The sequence below is a fragment of the Schistocerca cancellata genome, chromosome 4, assembly GCF_023864275.1.
Source record: "Schistocerca cancellata isolate TAMUIC-IGC-003103 chromosome 4, iqSchCanc2.1, whole genome shotgun sequence".
Classification (NCBI taxonomy): Eukaryota; Metazoa; Arthropoda; class Insecta; order Orthoptera; family Acrididae; genus Schistocerca; species Schistocerca cancellata.
The window spans coordinates 872,475,181-872,502,000 of record NC_064629.1 but is presented as its reverse complement, the minus strand read 5'-3'; the positions used below and the strand labels follow the sequence as shown (position 1 = coordinate 872,502,000).

Below are 26,820 nucleotides of genomic sequence, written 5' to 3'. Positions count from 1 at the left end.
GACATTCAGACCAAATGACTCTGTTTTGAGATTTGCTAGAGACCTTCGTCTAAATGCCTGTAAAATTGTTATTGTATAGTATGTTTATAATCATCAGAAAATATACCAATAACTAAATGATTCAGTCGTTCCTCTTGGCAGTCACGGTGCAAACATATGACTCGACAACATTCTAGATTTGAAACTTCCTGACAGATTAAATCTGTCTCTCGGACTGGAGATCTAAACCAGAATATTTGCCTTACGCATGAAAATGCTCTCCAGCTGAGCTCCCAAGGTCTGAGTCGTAACCTGCCATCTCTGGTGGCAGTTAAGGTGTGATGGTGGGTCGTGAGTCGGTTCTAGGTAGTTCAGTCGGTAGAGCATTTGCCTGAAAAAGGCAAATGTTCCGGTTAGATCTCCACTCCAGTAGACAGTTTCAATCTGCCAAGAAGTTTCAAATCAGCACACACTGTGAAAACATCCCTGATGTTTTTAGAATGTTGCAGTAAGTCAGCAAGGAACGTATCTTCAAATGCTTGGACTATTCACCTAATTCATACACAACTCCAGGCCTCTAGGTTGGTGATGAATGGTCTTACTGGACGTGCAAATCTACAGTAGAATGTTGTAGGCGAACGAACAGGCTCCCAGTCAACCATTAAACCTCTGGAGCCTTTGCCTCCAACGGAAGGCAAACTTTCCACCTATGAGGATGTCATCAATAAACTGGCCTCACATCAAATGTCAAGGTATCAGGGTAGCAAACGGAAACCCGCGTGTGTTAATGGTCTCGACGAATCACCAGTCAAGGTGCCGTTTAGCCTTGTTCAGAATGTGCAACGTCGCTGTTCTCATCCGAAGATGGTCTCTGTGCTCTTAGATTTACAATTATTAGAGGTACTCAAGTGGGAGACAGTTTACGTATCGCATTGTGAAACAACGACAGCTTGGATTTCTTTTTCGGTGTCCAGTATTCATTTTCTAAGTACTTCGTGCTCTCGGAACCGTCTATCCACTGTCAAAAATCAAGATAAGCGATAGAGACTCTTATCATATGCACATCGTTGATTCCAGTGTTGACGATCTTATCCACTTCGGGGAATTCACAGCTGGGCATTGGATGGCCCACTGCTCGCACGACTTCCGAGTTGAATGTTCCATACGTGATGCCTTGATGATCTGGCCATGGTAACATGCATCACGATGTAATACCTTGCTCGTCATATGCAAAGCTGCCACAACAATTACCAGTGCATTTTATGACTGCATTACAGTTATGTGCTTCGCCTAAACATGCCTCTCGCCGAGGTTCATGAGCGCTGTCGACTCAACATGAAGTCTCTAATCCAACTGCGTATCTATGTATTGTCGCTCTAGAAATGAAGAGCAGCAATCGCAGAATTACAAAGTATGTGATTGAGGCTTTCCCAACGGACAACTTGCAGAAATGTTTCTCGGTCGAAAGATCATATGTAGTTGTGAATTTTCCACAATATTTCAACGGCACAACTAACCGATATCTTCTGGTGCGGCGAACACACTGCTGAGCTGTGACCGAAGCCCCCTGTTTATGGCAGACTAAGAAGAAACCGTGCAGGAGCGAACGCGCCAAATTCGGTGAGTAATGTAAAAGGTTTCCTGATCGGTAGCGGGAGAGACAGCTATGCCACCAGTCAGGCGAAGAACTAAAAGCTCAGGCGTACGCACAAAGGCTGTCAATCATTGTATGCGCTGCTGTCGGCCTCCCCAGCGCCCTCTGTTCGAAGCCGTATGCCGATATGTGCGTCCGCGCTGGCGTGGGGCTACCCTCGTCGTTACCATCCAAAAATCTAAGTCGCCACTGAAGCGTCATCCCTTGTGTGATCAATAATTCCTCTTTGAGGTCGCTGCGATTTTAATACTGCAGCGCTGGATACCATGCTGCGCTAAGTTGGTAACCCGTGTCTCTGTTCAGTAGATTTGTCGAACTGCGAATTTCGTCCGCTTTTTTAATAATGCTGTCTTAGAACGAAAACGTCGAAGAGAGAATTTTGGTAAATTTGTAGCCCCGTACTGAGACAATGCTCGATCACTGCAGGTTTCTCTGACTGGTCCAGATGTGTGTGTCGCCTGTGTTTGACGGTGCGACAAGAATATCGAATTACAACGTCCTGCAGCTACAAGAAATCTCGTAGAAACCTGGGCTTTTCAAACCAAGGCAGTCTTCCGCTGAGCCTAGAGGAACTCTCAATTCGTTGGTGGACATAAAACACATTTAACTTTATGTTTATTCATTAATCTTCCTATTTCCGAAGAAACAGCGCTAACGTATGGCAAGACGCCCATTCCTCTTTGTTCTTCATTTTCTTCAAATGTTCAAATGTGTGTGAAATCTTATGGGACTCAACTGCTAAGGTCATCAGTCCCTAAGCTTACACTACTTAACCTAAATTATCCTAAAGACAAACACACACACACCCATGCCCGAGGGAGGACTCGAACATCCGCCGGGACCAACCGCACAGTCCATGACTGCAGCGCCTTAGACCGCTCGGCTAATCCCACACGGCTCTTCATTTTCTTCCAGCTCCTCAGTTTGCCTGGTGTAACGTACGCCGAGTCTCCCGTTCAGAAAATCCACTCATCAAGAATACGCTAGGGATGTGGCTCAGCTCATCAGACAAGCTGTCTGAATCTGTAATGGTTCGTGTTCTGTGGGGCAACGTCCTAAGGACGCCATTTGGTTGTAAAGGATGGTGATAGTTGGTTATCTGTAAGTATAAGTCCGTTTGTTTAGGTTTACGGTACACAACGCAAAACTTCCAGGGATGGTAGTTCGCCGTTTTCATCCATCTCCATCATAAATGGTTCAAATGGCTCTGAGCACTATGGGACTTAACATCTGAGGTCATCAGTCCCCTAGAACTTAGAACTACTTAAACCTAACTAACCTAAGGACATCACACACATCCATGCCCGAGGCAGGATTCGAACCTGCGACCGTAGCGGTCGTGCGGTTCCAGACTGTAGCGCCTTTAACCGCCCGGCCACTCCGGCCGGTAAACACCTATCATCATTCCACAACCGCAATACCAGATCGGATACGTCTAGCATCTTGGCTGTACCTAGAACCGCTCGGCCACTTCGGCCGGCTTCTCCATCACAAACTTGACGTTCGAATGAAGAGACTTTAGATGTAAAAATGCATCCAGCGATGCAGTGCGTTGGGGCGAAATTACAAAGGTGTCATTCTCGTATCACCAAAAGCACGTAGGTTTCAACTTCATTGACTGAAGTGCTCTCTCCTCGAAACCTTCCATAAAAGATTATCCACAAAGGGTGATAAGGGACTACCCACTGTCACACCGTCAGTCTGTTCAAAGAATTGCTCACTGAAAAAAAAAGAAAAATAAAGAGAGGCAGACATGTGTTTACACAAATCAACAAGTTCTCCTTCCAGTTTCTCGACAAGGAGCTACGGTGATTCCTGCAACGGCACTCGAGTGAAAGGTGAGACTACGTACACACTAACGACAATATCAGTCTCTGCAAGTCGTAAGATATTGAGCTGGCAAAAAAAGTCTTCTGAGTTGCAAATCCGGTGCTCACATTTTTCCACCACAGGGTTCAAATGCACTACCAGATGTTCTGCCAAATTGTATGTTGGCACCCAGAATTGCTAGGAATTGGTAGACGTAGAACTATATCCTTATGAATCTTAGGCAGTCCGTGTAGCCTGGAAGGAGTGGGTGCGCGTGTGCAAAGTCGTTTGGCCACAACATCGGAGACTGTGCTGTTCTTGAGAAACTCTAAGTTGTTCCTCGTATTTTGGTCGTGGTGTCCATGTTTAGAACACGATATGCAGGGTCGTCCAACAACTGGCTTATCTTGGTAAAGAACATCGGTCTGAGGAGGATGACAGCTGCGTTAGCGTTATCCGCCAGTAAGACCACAATTCCAGGATCCTCAAGTGGAAATCGAAGTCCTGACCTCTCCGACGCTGAGATATTATTCTTGGGCGCCGGCGCCTGTGTTATTGCGCGGAAAGTCTGATTTTATCGCAGCGTCCCTGGGCAGTTTCAGGATTTTCTGTCCAACAGAGCTAACAATGTGTAGAACGTGTGGTGTTCTCGGAGTGGGCGTGAAATTCAGCCCTTCTCCAATACCGAAACCGTCGGGTCAAGCAGGGGTATATCCGACAGCTTGTAGACTGCCCGTCTACGATGTCTGTCTTCTAACTTTTATTATTGCGGTAAACAGTCTCTGAAGCGATGATACTTTCCAATTCGACGTGCTATGACGTGTTGTCTCTTCGAGTCCGAGAACGCCCAAGTATCGTTACCAACCCACGTCCAAGAATCTTCCGACAGTCGTGGCGAAATCTTCTGATGGAGCGCCAGTGGACCTCTGCACACGAAGTACATTTCCTTCCGAGTGTGGTGAATCGTTTCTGTCACCAGTGCGTGGCCGGCCTGATTTTTAATTCTGTTTGCGGCTACAGAGTTTATAAAGTGCGAAACCTTAGTGAATGTAGGAATATTTCGAAGCCCTCGTCATCTTAATAAGAACATAAGTGCACACAACAGACTGCTCTACTTATTCTGATATTTATTCAATATCATTCAATCAGGGCAATATAACAAAGTGCAAAGTTCTGCAGAAGTTGGGGCTCTGTGTAGGACTACGAACTGCCGCAGCTATGCTTTGTTTGGACAAGGAACGGCTCAGGTCTTCAGATAATGCCATAAAAGTATATTCAAAGATGGCTAGACAGCATAGCAGAGCCATCAAGAGGAAGCTGTTGGACGATTCTGATGATACAAGCTATAGAGCAGGCTTGTACTGAAGTAAAAACTTCGAAGCTAATTTCCCGTAACTTTAGTTTTTTTGTGTATAAGGTACATTTTCTCAGGGCCTATTTACAGTAGAAAGATGAAATTTTCTGTAATTGTTCCTTAAGACCTAATATATCTGAATTAAAAGATATGTGGAATTATTTTGTATTAATGGATGTAAATTTTAAAATACTTGCTAAAATGTATAACTTTTTTAACATTTACAGAAAATAAAATATCTGAAAAACTATACATTATTTTTTCAAAATTAATAATTCAGCATAAAAGCAGAACATATCTCTGCGTTCTGTGAAAAAAATCAAGAGTATCGTCCAAATAACAAATGAGAAAATGTTCCTAACTTTTAGCTCAATTTAACATTGTAAGCATAGGGCGTTCCGTATACCCTTAAGTCCCATAGTGCTCAGAGCCATTTTTTTCGGTCCCAGCCTCAGCAGTCAGTGTAATTCGAGTGCGCGATGTCAAGGCGAGAGGACGTGTTTACGCGCGTGGCCGAAGCAGCTGCCCGACAGCGCCGGAGTCTGCTGCTCGCTGTCCGACGGGGTTCCATCGGCCGCTCCCCTTACGACGACTGTGGCTGTGGCGGCAGGCAAAGTGAGAGCGACGGGCCTGGTAGCGAACCATGAACTACGAGAGGGCATGTAATATGGAATTTACCAGTGAAGAAGATATGGTATTCGACCCTTCTGCACCTGTGAAGACCAGGCGGTAAGAAGAGGTAACAACAACTCGCCAGGCAACAGACTACAGTCCACGATCGCTGACGAAGAGGGTTTCGATAACCGACTGAAGAAGAGGCAGGTGAAACGGAATCAGGTCACGGAAGTGTCAGATGTGTTGAACAGCAACATATATCAAACAATTCAGGAAGATATTCAAGCAAATCTACATCTACATCTACATCCATACTCCGCAAGCCACCTGACAGTGTGTGGCGGAGGGTAACTTGAGTACCTCTATCGGTTCTCCCTTCGATTCCAGTCTCGTATTGTTCGTGGAAAGAAGGATTGTCGGTATGCCTCTGTGTGGGCTCTAATCTCTCTGATTTTATCCTCATGGTCTCTTCGCGAGGTATACGTAGGAGGGAGCAATATACTGCTTGTCTCCTCGGTGAAGGTATGTTCTCGAAACTTCAACAAAAGCCCGTACCGAAGTACTGAGCGTCTCTCCTGCACAGTCTTCCACTGGAGTTTATCTATCATCTCCGTAACGCTTTCGCGATTACTAAATGATCCTGTAACGAAGCGCGCTGCTCTCCGTTGGATCTTCTCTCTGTCTTGTATCAACCCTATCTGGTACGGATCCCACACTGCTGAGCAGTATTCAAGCAGTGGGCGAACAAGCGTACTGTATCCTACTTCCTTTGTTTTCGGATTGCATTTCCTTAGGATTCTTCCAATGAATCTCAGTCTAGCATCTGCTTTACCGACGATCAACTTTATATGTTCATTCCATTTTAAATCACTCCCAGTGCCTACTCTCAGATAATTTATGGAATAAACTGCTTCCAGTTGCTGACCTGCTATATTGTAGCTAAATGATAAGGGATCTTTCTTTCTATGCATTCGCAGCACATTACACTTGTTCCTGTAAGTATAGCCAATATATTGCCTCCTCCTACGTATATCTCACAGAAAGATCGTGGGGCTAAAATTAGATTCGAGCTCAGAGGGAGGCTAATCAGCAATCGTTCTTGCAGCGCAAAATTCTCGCTTGGAATAGGCGTACAGCTCTGTATGCAGACGACGGAGATACCTTCTTTAGTGACGACGTAATCGAAGACGGTGGCTGTGGCGGGGGGCAGTGCCAGCGCGGCCTGCTTGTCCCTGAGGAAGACGTCGAAGGGCTGTCTGTCGGACATGCTGAGGAAGGCGCCCAGCCCCCAGACGAGCGCGAACACGTACAGCTTGCGCAGGTGCTCGGGTTCCATGTGGCGGCTCGAGTCGTCCTCCTCCTCGGCCGCCGGGCTGGCCGCAGCCGCACCAGGCACGCCGATCACCACGCTCTCCTCTTTCTCCTCTGCCTGCACTGGGACCAGTCCTTCCAGCAGGTTTAGCATCTGCAAATCAATTCAATTGGTGACCTCGTTGCAAGTACCAAACAGGAGCAATCATTGCTGTCTAAAGTCTCCTTAAAAAAAATTCCTCATCACCAAATGGTTCAAAATGGTTCAAATGGCTCTGAGCACTATAGGACTCAACTGCTGTGGTCATAAGTCCCCTAGAACTTAGAACTACTTAAACCTAACTAACCTAAGGGCAGCACACAACACCCAGCCATCACGAGGCAGAGAAAATCCCTGACCCCGCCGGGAATCGAACCCGGGAACCCGGGCGTGGGAAGCGAGAACGCTACCGCACGACCACGAGATGCGGGCGGTATCCTCATCACCATTCACAGATGAAATGAAAAGAGGAAGAAAGGAAGCAACAGAGGAAGAAAAAAGATTACAGTGAAATGAACACCCTTAGCTGCTTACAGGCGTTGACAGACGTCAATGGGGACAGATGAAAATGTGTGCCCCGACCGGAACTCGAACCCGGGATCTCCTGCTTACATGGCGGACGCTCTATCCATCTTTTTTTTTCTCCATTTTGTTCGTTGTTGATCGTTGTGGACGTCACATGACATCCGGTTAAGTTCGTTTGTTGATCGTTTCACTGTTTTTTTATTACAGAGGCCAACCAGCTCTCTGTCCGAACAAGCTGAGCTACCGTGCCGGCATCCATCTGAGCCACCGAGAACACAGAGGATAGCGCGACTGCAGGGATTTATCTCTGGCACGCCTCCCATGAAAACCACATTCTCAACGTATTGTCCCGCACTACATTCGTAGTGCTCCCGCCCATTATACTCATTACTCGCGGCGCGTTGCCGATTCCGGTAAGAGTTCGGGCACTGTTTGTGCATTCGCACAGAAGACGAAGATGATCAAGTGGTCGGTGAGCCTAAACTATATATATACTAAGATAGTATCTGTTCTTTCGGACATGTCCGAAAGAACAGATGCCATCTTAGTATATATATATATAGAAAAAAATTAACAGAAGAACGGAATGAAGGAAACAAGTTTACAGTTTCACATCTCATAGAGATACGAGGGTCACTCCTAAAGAAATGCACACTATTTTTGTAAAAAATACAGTTTTCATTGTGCATGTGTGAAAGTTTTACAGTGTGTAGATACAGTGTGTTTTCAAACTTAGTTCGACCTGTTCCCGTGAGTGGCGCCGTCACAGCATGTCTTCAAGATGGCTGCTACACTTGACGTCCGTCAGAAGCAACGTGCTGTCATAGAATTCCTGTGTTGTGAAAACGACACAGTGGGAAACGTCCACAAGAGATTGAAAAAGGTGTATGGAGATGCTGTTGTTGATCACAGTACAGTTAGTCGGTGGGCAAGCAAGTTACGTGATGAAAGCGGGCACGGCAATATTGAGGATTGTCCTCGCAGCGGCAGGCCTCGTACTGCACACACTCCAGACAATGTGCAGAAAGTTAACGACGCATCACAAAGAACGAATTGTCACGCAACGTTGGGATAGGGTAGGAAGTGTTTGCAGAATACTGAAAGTGTTGGCGTTAAAAAAGGTTTGTGCCAGGTGGGTTCCCAGGATGTTGACAGTGGCTCACAAAGAAACAAGAAAAACGGTATGCAGCGAACTTTTGGAACAGTACGAGAATGGTGGAGATGAATTTCTTGGAAGAATTGTGACAGGTGATGAAACATGGCTCCCATCATTTTTCACCAGAGACGAAGAGGCAATCAATGGAGTGGCATCATGCAAATTCACCCAAAAAAACAAAAATTCAAAACCACTTTCTTCTGCTGGAAAAGTTATGGCTACGGTGTTTTTCGATTCCGAAGGACTCTTGCTTGTGGACATCATGCCAAGTGGAACCACCATAAATTCTGATGCATATGTGACGACACTGAAGAAACTTCAAGCTCGACTGAGTCGTGTTCGACCACATCGGCAAAAGCAGGATGTTTTGCTGTTGCACGACAATGCACGTCCACATGTCAGTCAAAAAACCATGGAAAGCGATCTCAAAACTCGGATGGACAACACTGAAACACCCGCCTTACAATCCTGACCTGGCTCCATGTGACTATCATCTCTTTGGGAAACTGGAAGACTCTCTTCGTGGAACAAGGTTCGAAGATGATGACTCCGTTGTGCACGCTGGCAAACAGTGGCTCCAACAGGTTGGTCCAGAATTTTACCGTGCGGGTATACAGGCGCTGGTTCCAAGATGGCGTAAGGCAGTTGAGAGGGATGGAAATTATGTAGAGAAATGAAAATATTGTTCCTAAAGGATGTATCAACACACTGTAAAACTTACAATCATGTAGAATAAAAAATGGATTATAAAAAATGATGTGCATTTCTTTTGGAGTGACCCTTTTAGAGATTTTTAGAGATAGGGCAAGAGTCTTGGGAGTACGAAGAGGGGAAGGAATTTGCCCGTGGCCTTGTTAAAGCAACCATCTTGGCATTCGTCTGAAGTCATCTAGAGGAACCATGCACGTATTTAATCTGGATGACAGGGTCGGGATTCGACTCCTCCTCCTCACAAATACGGGTCCACCGCGCCGTTTCTCTCGGTTCTGCCATTCAGTTCTGAGACCTCAAGAGAGCCGCAGTGTTTACTCACTCTCGTCTCCCTGAAATAAAGCTAAATTTAAGCACTATAGTGCTTTTAAAACTAGTTGCGATTGTTGTCAGTTCAGGGCGGAGCGTGTGGAGAGAACCGTAGTTAGCAGCGCGTGTTGTAAGTCTAAGCAAGCGACGATAAAGGCAGTCCTGCTTGGCACATAACCTGTCAGCCGCGCAAGCTGGCCGATCTGCAAACTTTCTCAAGCGAACGGTAATAAACTCTGAGTCTCGCACATCTCATATCTTCATTCCTCAGCTTCATGATAAATTATGCCGGGCGTTGTGGCCGAGCGGTTCTAGGCGTTTCAGTTTGGAACCACGCGTCCGCTACGGTCGCAGGTTCGAATCCTGCCTCGGGCATGGATGTGTGTGATGTCCTTAGGTTAGTTAGGTTTAAGTAGTTCTAAGTTCTAGGGGACTGATGACCTCAGATGCTAAGTTCCATAGTGCTCAGAGCCATTTGAACCATTTTTTGATAAATTACCTGTCATTTCGTTAATGGTCATAGGTATTGTGACATCTCGGAATTACCTAAAGTACTGCAAGAAATTCTTAAAGTTTGAAGTGAAAAATAGAAGTCGCTATGCATTTGCGTTTGCTGTGTCTTAAGTCATATGTTGCTGCATATGAAATATAGATAATGCATTAAATTATTCTTTGAACTTCAAAGGCTATCGCTATATGTATCCAATGTCGAGAAAATGGAATGTATGTAAAGTCCTGCGTCTCGAACGTACTCAAAAGTTTAAAAGCCAGAATGAAATATTCATCAATCCCTCGTAGGATTCAGGTCAGGACTCTGCCAGTCCATTACATGAATGTTATTGGCGTGTAACCACTCCGCCACAAGCCGTGCATTATTAACAAGTGCTCGATCGTGTTGAAAGATACAATCCCCATCCCCGAATTGCTTTTCAACAGTGGGAAGCAAGAAGTTGCTTAAAACTTCAATGTAGGCCTGTGCTATGATAGTGCCACACAAAACAATAAGGTTTGCAAGCCCCCTCCATGAAAAACACGACCACACCATAACACCACCGCCTCCGAATTTTACTGTTGGCACTACACAAGCTGGCAGAAGACGTTCACCGGGCATTCACCATACCAACACCCTGCCATCGGATCGCCACATTGTGCTAGTGTGATTCATCACTCCACATAATGTTTTTCCGATGTTCAGTCGTCCAATGTTTACGCTCCTTACACCAAGCGAAACGTCGTTTGCCATTTACCTGCGTGATGTGTGGATTATGAGCAGCCGTTCGACCATGAAATCCAAGTTTTCTCACCTCTCGCCTAACTGTCACAGTACATGTAGTGGATCCTGATGCGGTTTGGAATTCCTGTGTGATGGTCTGGATAGATGTCTGCATATTACACATTACGACCCTCTTCAACTGTCGGCGGTCTTCGTCAGTCAACAGACGAGGTCGGCCTGTACATTTTTGTGCTGTATGCGTCCCTTCACGTTTCCACTTCACTATCACATCGGAAACACTGGACTTAGGGATGTTTCGGAGTGTGGAAATCTCGAGTACAGACGTATGACACAAGTGACACCCAATCACCTGACCACGTTCGATGTCCGTGAGTTCCGCGGGGCGCTCCTTTCTGCTCTCCCATGATGTGTAATGACTATTGAGATCGCTAATATGGAGCACCTGGCTATAGGTGTCAGTACAATGCACCTAATATGAAAAAAGTATAATTTTGGGGGTGTCCGGATACTTTTGATCATATAGTGTATCTCACTAATGGTCTGAGATATCGAAACATGATTCTGACAAGTGATAGCACGCGAAGTGAAGAGTATTTTGCCATATGATTAATATGCGAAACATCCACATCTACGGTGATATTCAAGCAACTACAGATTTTTTAAATGAAATAATGTAACTTTTAATGACAACCAGTAGTGTACGGAACGAGAAATCCCGTGGATTTTGCACAATATAAGTGAACAAGCTGTACATTTATTTTTATACTGAGAATGGGCTTTCTCATAACTATTAATACGTCTCGCCCTCAGTTGCTACTTCAATAACACACTGTTTAAGGGTTCTGTCACTATTTCAATTGCATTACAGTGTTAGTAAGATGTATACCCGTAATCTCCGTTGTGTTTAGGCAAAAGAAGAAGCTGTTAACACAGCAACAAGAAAAGTCACGTATTACTCGGAACTCGACGCAGTCCTGCATGAATCCACATCTCCGCAACGACATTCTTGGTATGGCTGACAACTTGAGACCATTCCTGTGATGTAACATTTTGTCAGCATTTCAACCTCATTGAGCGTAAATTTCTTGTTGTTTTTTGCCACATTAGTTTCCACTTAGGCCCATATATTTTCAGTCGGATTTAAATGAGCATGACTGATTAAACTGATGCTCTTTAGCGTTAGGCATTTCGATGGCTTTGCAGTGTGGAGTGTTTAGCTTGTGCAGTGCTATAAGTTGCACTAACTTCGCTTTACACATGCTAGGTTCAACTTTCTCCAATCGAACATTTCTTTGTACGTAGAGAAAAATAAGCGCTTGTCTCTGCTGCATTGTTGGAGCTTTATCCATCACAACCGAGTGGTATTGCGCATTGTCCATTATTATTGTCGAATTCGGAGGAATATTTTGCAACAGAACGTTATCTTCACAGCCGGTGAACGTGTCCTCGGACGACCACTTTTATTGCTAATCTCGTGTTCAGCCTTGTTGAAGTGTTATTATTAAGCAGCACCAGCACGAAACACTCATTCACTATACCTGACGACTGTAGAACACTTCAACGCCAGAAAATATCACTTTACAACGAGAGCTGATAAGCATAGATGCCTCTAATGCACAACACCACGTGGTACAGTTTATCTACGGAGTAGTAACAGAGGCGCTTCCCCAACCTAACTGCTGAAGGCGTCCTAGGCAAAGCCGGCTTGTCATTAGTGTTATCTGGGCAACGGCGTCATGTCCCCTCCGATGAGCCAAACGTTAAAAGTTGCAACTAATTTTAAATGCACAATAGTTTAAGTTTCTGTTTAACTTCAGCGTGTAGTCGTTACGACCGCCCAAGCACCAGACTAATGAAATGACTTGAATATTTCGAAATTGAATCATCAGACAGGGCTGATACCTAGAAGATAAGTCGTATGCACATACAGTGAACATCGTCCAGTTGGAACGAATTTCTCAACAAGCTGGTACCAGCACTTTTTAGCATAAACGAGAAACGGAAACTGACAATAATATACTACTAGAAACAATCTTTTAATTTGCTATCACCTGTCTCTTTTCCATTCCTGACTGTTTCAGATGCATGATCAAGGTTGGCTCTGAGCACTATGGGACTTAACATCTATGGTCATCAGTCCCCTAGAACTTAGAACTACTTAAACCTAACTAACCTAAGGACATCACACAACACCCAGCCATCACGAGGCCAAGATCAAGGAAATCATCAAGAATAAAGTATATGTTTATACGGCGATTTCCCTGTAGAATGCTCACTCCTGGCTAATATTTATGTATCAGTACATGCAATTTGTCTGAAACAACTTGTACTAGCAGTCAACGTGGGAAAGATATCTGTCACTTTCTGCAAATGTACACTGTTATTCTCATAATAAGACTTGTTTACTTTAACACACAACGAAGACTGCTTTGTAAATAAAAGTATGATCAGGAATTAATTTAGAAGAGAAGAGTGGTGATAACTACAGGGGTTCTCCTTCATAAATATGGCTTGGAGGTCTTACATTACACAACAGATCATTTTAATGAGAAAATATGGCGCAAATTAAGTAACTGAAGTATTTAATATCTTTAGTTATATTCGAAATTGTAGGTCAGATCAACAGAGAATACATTTGTAACAAAGAAAGTTTATTTCAGTAAAAAACACGCTAAGTAGTATCGTGGTTACATCGGTCAAACATGTATAGTTTCAACACAATTTTGCTGTTTTTTGACTGCAGTCAACTTTATCATTCAATATTTCACATCGTTACCAAATTGCTGACGGTCTAGTCTGGACCTTTTAACATTTTTAAATGTTCGGATAATAAGTTGCCGTCTCTTTATCTAAGAATAGATGATGAATGCAGCTAGCCGCTATCTCTGTGTAATGTCTTGTCTGTATAGACGTGTTTCTGTTGCCTTTAAGATCCCTTCACCTTCACACATAAATCTATACAGTAAAGTAAGGCCCTCCCAGTTATTGGCTGATCCGTGATGAGACAGGCGAAAAATTAGACTAATGGAGGATTATTAGTATTATCTCTATTTTCATTCGCTCTCTCTCTTTCTCTCCTTTCTCTATGTACAGTTTTAATCTAATATTTCATTACGTGAAGTTAGCCAAATAGGATCTTTGGTGGAGTCCTTCGTCTTAGTAATCAGCGGCTGGCTTGCTGTAAGAGATCTTTACATTTATTATTACTGTTAAACACTGCAATCAGTCGGGAGAATCAATCGTTTGGACAATTTGTTCCTTTTACGAAAGATTGCGAATTCCAGATGTGTACTAAGCCTTTTTGGACGATTTAACACAGACTCAGTGATTGCAGGCTCTCTTCGACACAGCTGAAACTTCCCCACTAATTATAGGGCCAACGTGATCATCAAATGATTCAGAAAAAAACTCATTCGTTCATTCACTCCAGAACAAAAAAGTCACAAACCTTATTTATGGAGGAAATTGTGTATTAAATCCATCTCCATTACATGTCCAGATCTCCGGTGATTCCACGCCTTAATTATTTTCCTTTTACAGTATCTTTCTCTTCAAACAAACCGCTAGCGGCACAAATGTTAATTGGTTCGCTTTAGCGAGAAGAAAAGCAGAATATGTATCTCTCAGAAACACGTCAATCCCTAAACAGATACTCCAGAAGCTGTCCTCGTTACCACTCTAAACAACCATGGAGAATGCATATATGCATCTCTGTTATTTCAAAGTATAAACGCACTAGAAAATACTTTGGCGTCGTCGAGCTGTCGCCGCATATATTACGAGAAAATCAGATCAGATAACTTTTCCAAAGTGAATGAATGTGGATGGTTTGATTGAAAATGATTAATTGGTGCGTGGTAGAGGGTATTTTCTGTGGTGACATTACAGCCTATGTCAGTTTTTCTATATATATAAGTTATTAATAACAAGTAAACGTAAGACTGATATGAAATAATTACCTGTCTGACAATGACGCACTTCAGAACTTTCATGGCCCAGGAAAGATTTTGTGTGCACCACGTAAAAGCTGTAGGGAAGGAGTCCGAAAAAAGTTTCTGGAATATCTGACTCTCCTTTTTGCTTCGCGTCTTCAGCCACGCACAGACGACAGGGTCCCAGTCCAACCCTGAGGAGCTCATGTACACCTGTTTCAGAAAATCATATTTTAGAAGTACAATAGACAAATTAACTGCAGATAAAGCTTACCTGAATCCCGTCGCATTGTGACGTCCTGGTTTAGTATAGGTAATCAGCGGCCGTAAGGGTGACTCAAGAGTCAAGCAGAGCAAAATAGAAATAAAATTCATTAAATCTTTCCACTGTTGAGAGATTTCATTATCAGAGTCAGATGCTATGTAACGGGTGGCTGTATTTACAGGTTCACTTCTAAACACATTTGGTTTTCTCTTCGGATGGGATACACAAACTTATTCCGAAACAAGTGTCGTTTTCTGGGGCTGTCTCCTTGTCTACCAGCACTGGCTGCAAAACAAATAAAAACCTAGGTGGTTACTTCGGTATCCATGACCCAGTTAGCAAGAACATTAGGAACAACCCAAGGAAGTAAAGGAGTTCCGGTAACAGCTTGATGAAGAAAGGACCAAAACGTCGGATAATATCGAAATCCTTGGGATCTCAACACCCATACTGGGACGAAAAGGATGTTCTGAGAAGTTACAGGAGTCAACCAATACCAACGCAAGGAGATAATGAAACTGTGCGTGACATGGACGAGGAGATCTCGGCTGACAGCTCGTGAAAGTGTAACCACTTGAAGCAACTGGAAGACCGCGAAGATTTTATTCGACAGGCTAATACAAGACTTTATACCTGCCATAACGAAGAAAGTGAGTTCTTTGAGCCTGTTGCCTTAGGCCACTCAGCCATCCTGACCGGTAACAACTACATCAAAGGAAAAAGTGAATTACACAGAGCATCTACTCTTGGTTTTTACTGCAAGACAGTCATAGAGAAGATATTAAGTACAATTCTTGCAACATAGCAAAAAGGAAGCGCAGTTTGTCGAGCTGGAAATCAAACAAGGACCAATTGAGACCTGTATAAAGACCCAGAAACACGAAGCTCATATGAACTGTCTGAAAAGGCTGTAACAGATGAAACAAGTTCTCAGAAGAGACAACCTGAATGATGGATATAACGCATTTTTACAAAGTTTCATCACATTCTTTGCCATTTCTTTTCCATAATAATTGTAAGCAGAAATTTAGTAGTAATGACATTAAATTAGCACGTAGGAAGAAGTGGAAGTTGTATCACAGCATGAAGTACAATCAGTCTAGTTTGACTACTTCAACACAGACAGTACTGCAAAGTACTTAAAAATGCCACCAAATGTGGTGTCACCGCCAGACACCACACTTGCTAGGTGGTAGCTTTAAATCGGCCGCGGTCCATTAGTACATGTCGGACCCGCGTGTCGCCACTATCAGTGATCGCAGACCGAGCGCAACCACACGGCAGGTCTTGAGAGACGTACTAGCACTCGCCCCAGTTGTACGACGACTTTGCTAGCGACTACACTGACGAAGCCTTTCTCTCATTTGCCGAGAGGTAGTTAGAATAGCCTTCAGGTAAGTCCATGGCTACGACCTAGCAAGGCGCCATTAACCATTTCTAGAGAGAGTCTCACTTGTATCATCAAGAATGCTGTATAAAATGGCTCTGAGCACTATGCGACTCAACTTCTGAGGTCATTAGTCGCCTAGAACTTAGAACTAATTAAACCTAACTAACCTAAGGACAACACACACATCCATGCTCGAGGCAGGATTCGAACCTGCGGCCGTAGCAGTCGCGCGGTTCCGGACTGCGCGCCTAGAACCGCGAGACCACCGCGGCCGGCAATGCTGTATACAAATCATGGATTGAAGTTAAGTATTCCAGCAGCTACGTGCTTTTCTTTATAGCATTCATTACGTATCCTGTTTCAGACTTAACGCAAGCCGGCGTGAGTTGACGCGTGCCCTTTCGGCTTCCTCGCCTTGTGTCTAGACTGTCTTGTCTAGACACAACACCAAACAAGCTGAAACCATTTATTGTACCAAGAGATTAGTAAACTTACAGATCAAAATTACAGTTATGTGAATGAAGTGTCAGGGGCAGAACTGGGGTGCTCAACATATTGCATTTCTTCTGAGACTACAATCAAATATACAGAACTTTTAGAAACTATTGATCCAACTCAGGTACGTATAATACAGCTACAGGAAACAAGTAAGGGAGAAACTGAATTAGTTAATAAAACCATGATGCCTAAAGACTCAAATGAGTTGGTGAAATATCAAATAAGTCTCCTGCATATTGTTTTTTCTTTCTTTTTTTTTTTTTAGATTGTCTGTTACACGAACGAAGTTCCCATTCATGCAGGTCTGTGAGTATTTGAAGTAGTAGCACTACACAGTCTTTGCGGTAAAGGTGAAGTTCAATGCCAATATTACATCGGCTCGTAAGGCTTCTGATATTGGACATCAGCTTCGACAACCGCGAGGCGTCGGTTCTGTTTTTGGATACATTCCAGTTTCCTTAGTACACCCGCCTTGACGGAAGTTGATCCCAATTTCTCATCATGACGAACACTAATTCATCCATTCAGTATAATGAAGTACAAGTTACTGTGTTTACAACGCTTTCGCCATAGGTTGCATTTCTAGTTGAAAGCCACAGAATCTAAAACGTTCAACCTACGACGTTGAATCATATCGTCCACATCGATGTTGTTTGTACTTGCGATCACAGTGCTCGAATTTTCAGATTTTCAAACTCTCCATGTGGCTAGTTTCGCCATACCAAATACAGTATTCCAGCCTCTACACTTTACCTCACACAAGAAACAAATGATGGTTCGTACGCATCAGATGCGCAATATCCACCGTGTCGCCGAAAATTTCCGGACTCCGACTGAAAGTGCCGTGTGTGACGCTTGGCAATACATCCGTGGTTAAACGATGCAGGCATAGTGTGCTGGTATCCTAGAGGTTCTTTCTGTTAGAATTAGTCAACGTAGAAGACTGACTTGGTTAGAAGAGGACAAGGTCGTACTGTATTCCATCATAAGAATGCACAAAAGTTAAATGTGTCCAAGTTCATTATTAATCACCTCCTCAAAATTAACTGACGGGAATCGCCGAATTATAAACCGTATAGTGCGAACCAATATCAGTCATCCTTCATTGCCACTACAAAGTCATTCGCTAAAGCTCAAGTACAAACGTTAGTTAAAGACTGATTCATCGAGAGACGGTGACATCTGATTCTCATGGTACTGCTGCTGCCTGGATGCACTTATTACACGAAAGAATGCCCGACGTCACCTATCGTAGAAAGAAACTTAATGTCCCGTTGACAATGAGGACGTTAAAGACAGAGCATATGATCAGTCTGAATAAACATGGGAAAAGCAATCGATTATTTCCTTTTCGAAGGAATCATCCCAGCACTCGCCTTAACCAGTGTGGGGGAACTATGGAAAATTTACATCAGGATAAGGGAACGGGTATTTGATCGCCACTCTTTCCGAATGCAAGTCAATTATGCTAGCCGCCGAGGAAATTCGCTCGTATCGTCGACAGTGATGCAAACAGCTTTGCCACTGGTGTATGAAGCACTGAAAGGTTTAATGGAGTGACGTATTGCGGAGCATGATAAAACGGTATGATGGTTTTGGTGTGGATTTCCCAGTTCATTTTGTTCAGGGGTGGCCAAGAATTCGACTCGCGGGACATACCCTGGCACGAATGCCACAGAGCTTAGCTTGGCTGACACGTTTCCGCCACCGCCACGCCACTTTGTCTGAGCGTGAGGAGGGAGGAAACTGCGAACGCCCCACATTTAACTAACAATGCAGTTGCACTGCGTGAGACTTGGTTTTATATTTCACATTTCTCAACAACATAGATCAAAAACAAGACAAATTTAGTGTTGTTAAATTATTTTTGACGCACTGAAGACATAATTTTAATCTGGTACACACTGTCGGAATACGGACAGACACAAATAATTTCACAGATTTTCGCACTCATGTTGCCATGTAATTGTGACCTATTTAGTTTCGTAATCGAATAAACGTCTTTCACACATTTATGTTGTTCGAAATATTGTAGCACTTTTGCCACCTCTTTAGGGAGACATGGAAATTGTACCTGAGGAAAGGGATGTAGACGTCCTGGACAGTGTTTACGTTATAGGGATTTGTCTTTAAAACGGGAATTACCTCGCAGATCAGTCAGTTAAATCTGCCATGCACAGGGCAGCTTTCATCTGAAACGGCAAACTGTCTCGAAAACAGCTCGACAGCAGATGTAAGACTGGTGATGTCCTAATAACGCTTAGGAAACTGTCTTTGCAATTCTTTCAAGCCCACAATGAATTCTTCAAACCTCGCGTTTTCTTTAAGGCCAGTGAACTTAGGGAACAGACTGTGTTTCTCAAGATGTGTCCCTCCTAGAACGCGATTTGTTCTTTAAATGCGTCCCCAGCAAATCAGAAATAAGTTGTTTCTCTCCTTACAATGCCCTACAGTGGGCAGTATACAATCAATACCACGTAAAATGCGAGGTCTGCAATCCATTCCCCATGTTCCACTTTTCGTTCCTGCACTCCTTTTTCCTTCATAAAATCATCTACAGCGAGTTTTAAATAGAAAAGTCGTCCAGACATACCTCTTGACTTGACCAATGTACTTTTCAGTAATATTCAAATTCTCCATATTCTTCGTTCAGTTCCAGCGAAAATTGTTGCAACTGAAGGCGGAACAATGAACTTCAGAAATTTTGCTATTCGTACCATCAAATTCTTCACGTATTCCATGCCTGCAAATTTAACACAAAGTGCTTCATGATGTAGAGAACAATGAATCCCGTCTGTCGAGCGTTGTGATTTTTGGCTCTTTCGTTGCCAACTAAATTTTTATATTATTTCTGCATGGTATTGTAATGTAGCTTTATAGCAAATTTGCAGTAGCCATCGCCTACGCGACTACATAATATATATTGGTAATTTTCATCCTTCTCTTTTGCAATTTCCATTGAATTTTAAAGGTTATTGATGATAGATCGCTAGAGTACCTTTTTTGTGCAAACAACGACTGAACCTGTAAACGTCCCCCATACCACGAATAAATAGCGAAGAGGAAACAGCGCTGACACCACGATTCCGCCGAACTGAAGAGAGTTGTACCGATTGAAAAATGCCAAATCCACAATACTAACAAGTAAGTGAAACATCGCGCTGTTCCAGAAGGACCTTCCAAGCCGAGACAAGCCGCGCCTTGGCCCGCCCGCGGCCCGGGTGCAGCAGGGTGCAGCGGGCGCGAGTCCACGTTCGCACAACACTCACTCAGTATGACGCTGTGCAAATAAGGGCAGGTGTAGAAAGACGGAAAAATGTATGGAATTGCTGACAAAAGTATATGGAATTGCAGAACTGGCCCGCTCACAGCTCATAGCTCTGACTTGAACACTATCAAATATCTTTGAGGTGATGCTACGCGTGTGACGTCAGTTCTCTCCAATGTCAGCAAAAATTGGTCAGTTTGTCTCAAAAATACACACACACACACACACACACACACACACACACACACACACACACACACACTGGAAATACTTCCCTTAAGATTAAGAAATGTAATTTATCAAATCGTTATTAATTTCTTGGCTCTTGTCTTGAAATCTATGACAGGGTATTTGGCTCTGAGCACTATGGGACTCAACTGCTGAGGTCATAAGTCCCCTAGAACTTAGAACTACTTAAACCTAACTAACCTAAGGACAACACACACATCCATGCCCGAGGCAGGATTCGAACCTGCGACCGTAGCGGTCGCGCGGTTCCAGACTGTAGCGCCTAGAAACGCTCGGCCACCAGCGGCCGGCGACAGGGTATTTCCAGAGATTTTGTGCCCCATAACATATGAGCAATCGGTTTTCACTTATCGAAATTTTTCATAATTTGGTGAAATTCTGGATCTAAAAGTGAATGAACGAGTACCAACAGGAGGTAGGCAGAAATATGGAACTTCAATCACTTTACACCACAAGGCTCACAACGTCAAACCACTATCACATGAACTAAGTTGAAGCTTTGCGATACAGACGTCAATATCCGTGTAAACAACAAGTGCCCCAAAGAGACAATCAGGTTAGAAATTATGAATAAGAAAGATTTCGTAAGTCCAAGTGTTGTGTATGAAGGATAGGTAGAGACCAAAATTGTAGAAAAGAACATGATCTACTTAAGTACGACAGTTTCGTCGTGACTCACATACAGATGAAACGATCAAATAAATACAATTTATTTTATGGGCGAAGCTCTTTTCTCGGCGCTGATTATTAGGGAATAGAAACGAATGCATCTTTATAAAATGTGTTACTTAAAAGATGTACCACACCATACAAACATAAGAAATGTTTAATATTTCATCAAGATTTATACCTATAAAATGACAGAATCCACGTATCTGCTACGTTGTTCTAGCAGGCGGAAGGTGACACTCCGAACTGGCGCGTCCCAGGTGGTGTGTAGGGAGGTTCTCACCGGCTTGTCAGCGGACTTGAGCGAAATAAAATATCTTTCGCTGACCAAACATACAACAACCTCCACAGTTAACAACCGTAGACATAACTCGGAGATTGCTCCATTCAACGTTGACTACGTTTGAAAGGCAAATAAAGAAACAAACTTTTTAGGCAAAATTCCACCACCTGGCAATAGCTAGGGAGAACTGTACTTAAATACGGAGGGCAGTCACTTGAAAGATAATTTAGATGAATCAGAGCATCTGGCCATGCCCCTAGACTGACAGAAGATCGAAATTTAGACTCAAGACAGGGGAGATAAACAGCATAGCAATAATTACAGTAAATTCCGTTATCCAAGCAGGGAAACTCAAAATTTTAGCAGGTGAAATGGCTCGACAGGGACTACAAGAAATGAATAACACTGATCATAAACCGTTAGAATCACAAGGATGTAGAATTTACAAGAGGATGCGAGCCAAATAGTAATGAAGCTATGTCCACAATTAGGAACAGGATTCATGGTCAACCTCAAAATAATAGTCAATAACAGAATTCAAAGCTCAATCTCTTAGAATTTCAACAGGAAATACGTAATGCTGCAAACAGAATAAACATTATAATAAATGTCCATGTATAGCTAATGATAAAAATGATAGTAAAAATGACAGAGAGGATGCAAATAGATTTTGAGAGCTTTTTGATCAGACAGCAACAAATATCGACACATATCGTACCAAAATTTTAATTTGAGGCTTCAGTGCCCAGTTATTAAGAGAAAAGTGATATGGAGATGTTATGGGGGACTGACCAGCACAAAGAAGAACGAAGAAGAATGGCAAAAGACTGGTGCAGTCCTGCAGAAATCATGACATGATCTCAGATTCAACATATTTCACGAGAAGACCAAATAAACTCAAAACTCGGAAACACTCAGAATGGAAAAACAAGAATGGCAGCTGGATCATGTTTGCAAGAATAAAAACTATCACAGATAAATTTATAATGTGAAAGTCCTGAGAGGAGCGGGCAGCAATTTAAATCATTACTTGATTAAAATAAAAGTTAAATTCATCTCATCAATAAACAAAAAATCCCACCCCAAAAAGAAAAGAACCTATCACCTACATAAACCGAGAAACAACGAGAAATATGGAGAACGGACTAGAAATATAAAACCAACAGACGATTCAGGGGAGATAATTCTCCAATAGAAACAAATGGCTAAACAAGTAGCGCCAATAACCCAAAGAAAAAACACCAATGGCGGAATGATCAACGTGATAAAATAGTGGTAGATAGACACCAAGCCTGGTTAAGATATCAGAGTCGAAAAACACAAGAAGCACAATTGTAACCCACAGATCAAAGAAAAATAATCAAAAAAATAATAAAGGGAGCGGAAGTAGCGAGAAAACAAACCCGTGGATTACTACAAAATATTTAGCACACAACTCCAAAGATACGATCCCCCAATACTTACGCTAAAAAGACAAAAAATAATAACATGGCCCATAGCAATAGAGAAAACTCAGAAGTTTTAGTAGAAACATTTAACAAACTTTTATACTGTGAATATCCCTCAAAACGTATTCAAGTAAACACACAAACCCCAATAAAGCACCACCGGAAAATATAAATTCACCAAAGCCTTGAGGGAGTTCAAGAACTGCAAAGCATATGGAGAAGATCAAACATTTGCAGAATCAGCGAAAATATTATTACGCAACTGTATGGTGAAAAGCTGGAACAAAGAAGAAGTACCAGAGCTGTGGACTACAACTATAATACACCCATTACACAAAAAGAAGAAAAAATCGGTACAACTATAGAGGGATTTCCCTCTTGGATTGCACATATAAAGTTTGTATAAGAATTCTGTACTGTCGCTGTAACGATCAACTTGAACAGTATCTTGGACACTGCTAGGGATGCTTTAGACCCTGGAGAAACAGCTCGGAACAGATGACCACTTTAAAACTGGTTATGTATGCCTGCAAAAGAAGACAAAAACACATTGTACCGTTTGTAAACGTCAAGAAAGTTTACGATTGTGTTCTCAGATCTTCAGTGTTAGACATATTGAGGAATTTCAGACTTCATCCGAAATTAATAAAAATGATAAAAATAACACTCACAAACACCAAATCCAAAATAAAATTCAGAGAACTGTCCCGTCCGTTTACGGTTAAAACAGAGCTAAGATAGTGTAATAGCCTATCACACAACTCTTCAACACTTCAGCAATAGAATTTAGACCAAAAATAGACAAACGAAAAAAAGTGAGAGGAGCATTTACAGATGAGGAAGAACACATAAGGGCAGCACGAACGAAACGATATCGGGCAATTTGGAAGGCTTAAACCATGCTCTTAGCAAAGAAAACGATCAGCAAATGATTGACAAAAGAGGTCCAATGAGGCCATAAAAGTATACAATAATAACAACAAAATCACAGGACACCGGCTTCTAGAGGAAAGTATGATTGTGTGAAGTTTCTTCGCCAGAATTTATAAACGATAACTTGTGAATGGAGAGTTCTTGAAGACGTTATTTCCACCGTTTAGACGTTGCTGTTTTCATTAATTCGTTACGTATGTATGATACGAAGCAGGGAAACAATTCTTTTCTAATTTAGTAGTGGAGTGATAGCAGGAAGGTATGGAGACAGAAAACTTCAATACTTAATAATTTACATTGAGTCTCCATTTTATTACACAGTTTTGAAATTTCTGCAGTATCTTACACACATAAAGAATGAAAATACGTTTTCAATGTAATATCGTCTGACAAAATATGTATACTTACCATCCCGTTCCGTGACACAGTCGCTGGAGATGCATTATCAATGTTTTCTGGTTCAAATATCACTTTGCAGGTGGGCGCCATAGAAAGCCTGTCCCCATTGGCTAGTGTAAGTGTCTTGTTATCGTCCAGGACCGAGTTCAAGTTTTCTATCCAGATACTGTCAACAGGCCCATCTAACACCATCCAAACATATTCTCCTAGAATTAAGAAATGTATATTTAAGTGACGAAATAAAAAGTTGGAGATTATTATTAACTGTAGTAGAAGGACTCAAACTACTAACACCTCCCTCTGTTCGAGACAAACACGAAAGGGAAGACAGAAACTGGCACGGAATAGGGATTTCAGTTTAGTTGTTTACTTTGGGCGCTAGTGGCCAATCTCTGAGCGTCGTAAAAGTAATCCCGACCACAGCCACTGTGTGGTAATTCGAGGCACAAAGGCTGGAAGAAGTTCAAGGACCATGAGATTACAGTAAGTACATCACCAACGTGATCCCATATTTTAAGGAGAACAAAGCGCACTTGTAAGACATCAACCCCAGCAATCGGTCTCAAGCGAAAATTTGGGACATGATTGTGATTGTCCGCAGTTACGAGCTTCTGAATATAGAGCTATTAAACACGTTCGCACACCACTTGTCAATTTGTCCACCTCACTGCAGCCGTATAATGCACGAGCGCAAAGTAGCGCAAAGTACCGTATAGTGGAGTGAGTCAGAGGTTTTTGAAATACTGTTTTTACATTGACAAAAAGCTTTGATCATTGTGTTAAAGTGTGCAGTTTCCAATCTCTACTGCTGCCAAGGATCTATTTGCTCTGAACGTTTTTATGATGCTATTAAAAATGCAGCGTAAATAAATGAAAGGAATTAGTTTATAATTAAAGAAGTGGTACAGAGCTATTTAATTATTAATATCGTTTTTATGCGTTATGTTCTTTGGATTTTAAAGCTGACAAAATTAGAGTGAAGTACATTTGCTGGAGATGTGCTTTTCTTCAACATGGTTAGCATGATTAAATTGTAAATTGAAAATCATTAACTTTGTTTCATAATATTTCAGAGTAACTCGTTATCTCGAACAAAATTTTAAAACACATTGGGCAGATGTGTCTACCTGCCCCCGCTCCTCCCATACCTTCAACATTTTCGTGAATAAGATTCTGGTTTTCATTCCGCAGTACTGTACTTTGCGCTCGGGCATTAGGCGGCTGCAGTGGGGCGGAGCGAGCGACAAAACCGAAGCGCGCAAAGTTTAAAAGATGTATATTCAAAAAGCCATAACCGCGTACAGTCAAAATTATGGCTTAGATTTTGGAGCGGGATCGATTTTTGAGGTTGATGTGTTGCAAGTGAAATTTTCTCCTTAAAGTTGGTGCTGTTTCCTTGTAAGAGCTAGGTGCCTTGATGTGAATTTACATGACCGATCTATATTAACATTCTTAGGTGTGCCTTTATGCGAGAAATTGATGTGTTTGCGATAACGGTCTCGCTGCTACAGATACTTTTTTCGACGCACAGGATAAAAGATTTATACTAAGAAATTATTGTAATTTTACTGTGTAGAAAATAGGCCTTACATTTAAACTGTGTCAAAATGCGTCAAAATTTTCGAGTATGCTCCATGAAACGTACTTTTCAGTATACCTGTGTGATACTAGTAGAATATAATTTGCACTGAAAAATAGTCCAACCACCTCAGTACTTTAATAAATTTGGTAAAATACAAGCTGTAGACAGATATGGGACGGTTTGTGTGTGTGTGTGTGTGTGTGTGTGTGTGTGTGTGTGTTTGCGGGCTTGTTGGATTATTGGTGAAAAATGAGAACAAGTCGAAAGAAATCTCGTGTTTTATAATATAAAACTTAAGTAAAAACGAAAGAAGGCTGCAGTTGTTAGGTAACAAAGGCAAGAATCTAACCATGAGAACTTTATTTCATATTAAAATTTGATGGCTCTTATCAGTTTTTTTGTATTATCTGAAATCTAGTTGATGTCAGACGAGTGTCTAACTGATATATAATGAGGTCATCTTTCCTCGCTTCCCCTAAAATGTGAGTTCGTGTTATATGTATGTAGAGGGCTCGTAACCTCTGAACAAGAAATAGAGATTTGTGCTACATATTAGCCTCGACCATTAGGAAACTGAAGCGAGTGGGTCCTTTCCAAACAATTTGGCTAGAGAATCGAAAGTTCGCATTATAATCTTTTCGAGTCTACTAGTCGGAGGAGTTCATTTATCGATATATTTATGAGGAATGGAACCGCACAACTGATTACATTCTATTTCAGCTTGCCTATTGACTACCTAAAACTCATATGCGTTGGTAATAATGCACTAATGTACTCTTATATTTTCCACGAGTAGCTATTGACTTTGTCTCTTTCGACTGCATAGCGATGTTAATCTGACTGTATAACTCTCACGTTGGTAGCACAATAAGAAAGGTGAAATTTCGTACCTTTTTTCAGTTTAAGCGTCTTCCGCCACATTGCTGAAAAAATTCCATCTGTCCAATCATTTGTTGCTACGTCCAAGCGACCAAACATCTGTGAGGCTGTGATTGCTTTCGGGTTCATCCGCATTTCCCTGTATCAGTAAAAAGTAAACTATCACAAGCCATATTTATCTCAACTTGTATTGAAAAAACGTGTTTGTCAGTACTGACTGGGGAATGAACATTGTTCTAATTAGTTTGGCACATACATTTTATTATTTTCACTTCGACATTTTAAGACGTTGGTAGAAATATTGAAACACTCATGAATTTAACATAAA

At 42.2% G+C, this 26,820-nt stretch overlaps 1 protein-coding gene across 1 annotated transcript in view; it reads right to left on the bottom strand.

Annotated features, from left to right (window-relative positions):
- LOC126184483 (dynein axonemal heavy chain 5) overlaps positions 1-26,820 on the bottom strand; it is a 976,026-nt gene that overhangs the window by 301,012 nt on the left and 648,194 nt on the right. Inside the window, exons 41-44 of the mRNA XM_049926874.1 lie at positions 26,504-26,631; positions 24,041-24,237; positions 14,657-14,842; positions 6,573-6,876 (exon numbers count right to left, since the gene is read on the bottom strand). Of these exons, the coding sequence (XP_049782831.1) occupies positions 6,573-6,876; positions 14,657-14,842; positions 24,041-24,237; positions 26,504-26,631 (815 nt within the window). The remainder of the gene's footprint in view (positions 1-6,572; positions 6,877-14,656; positions 14,843-24,040; positions 24,238-26,503; positions 26,632-26,820) is intronic.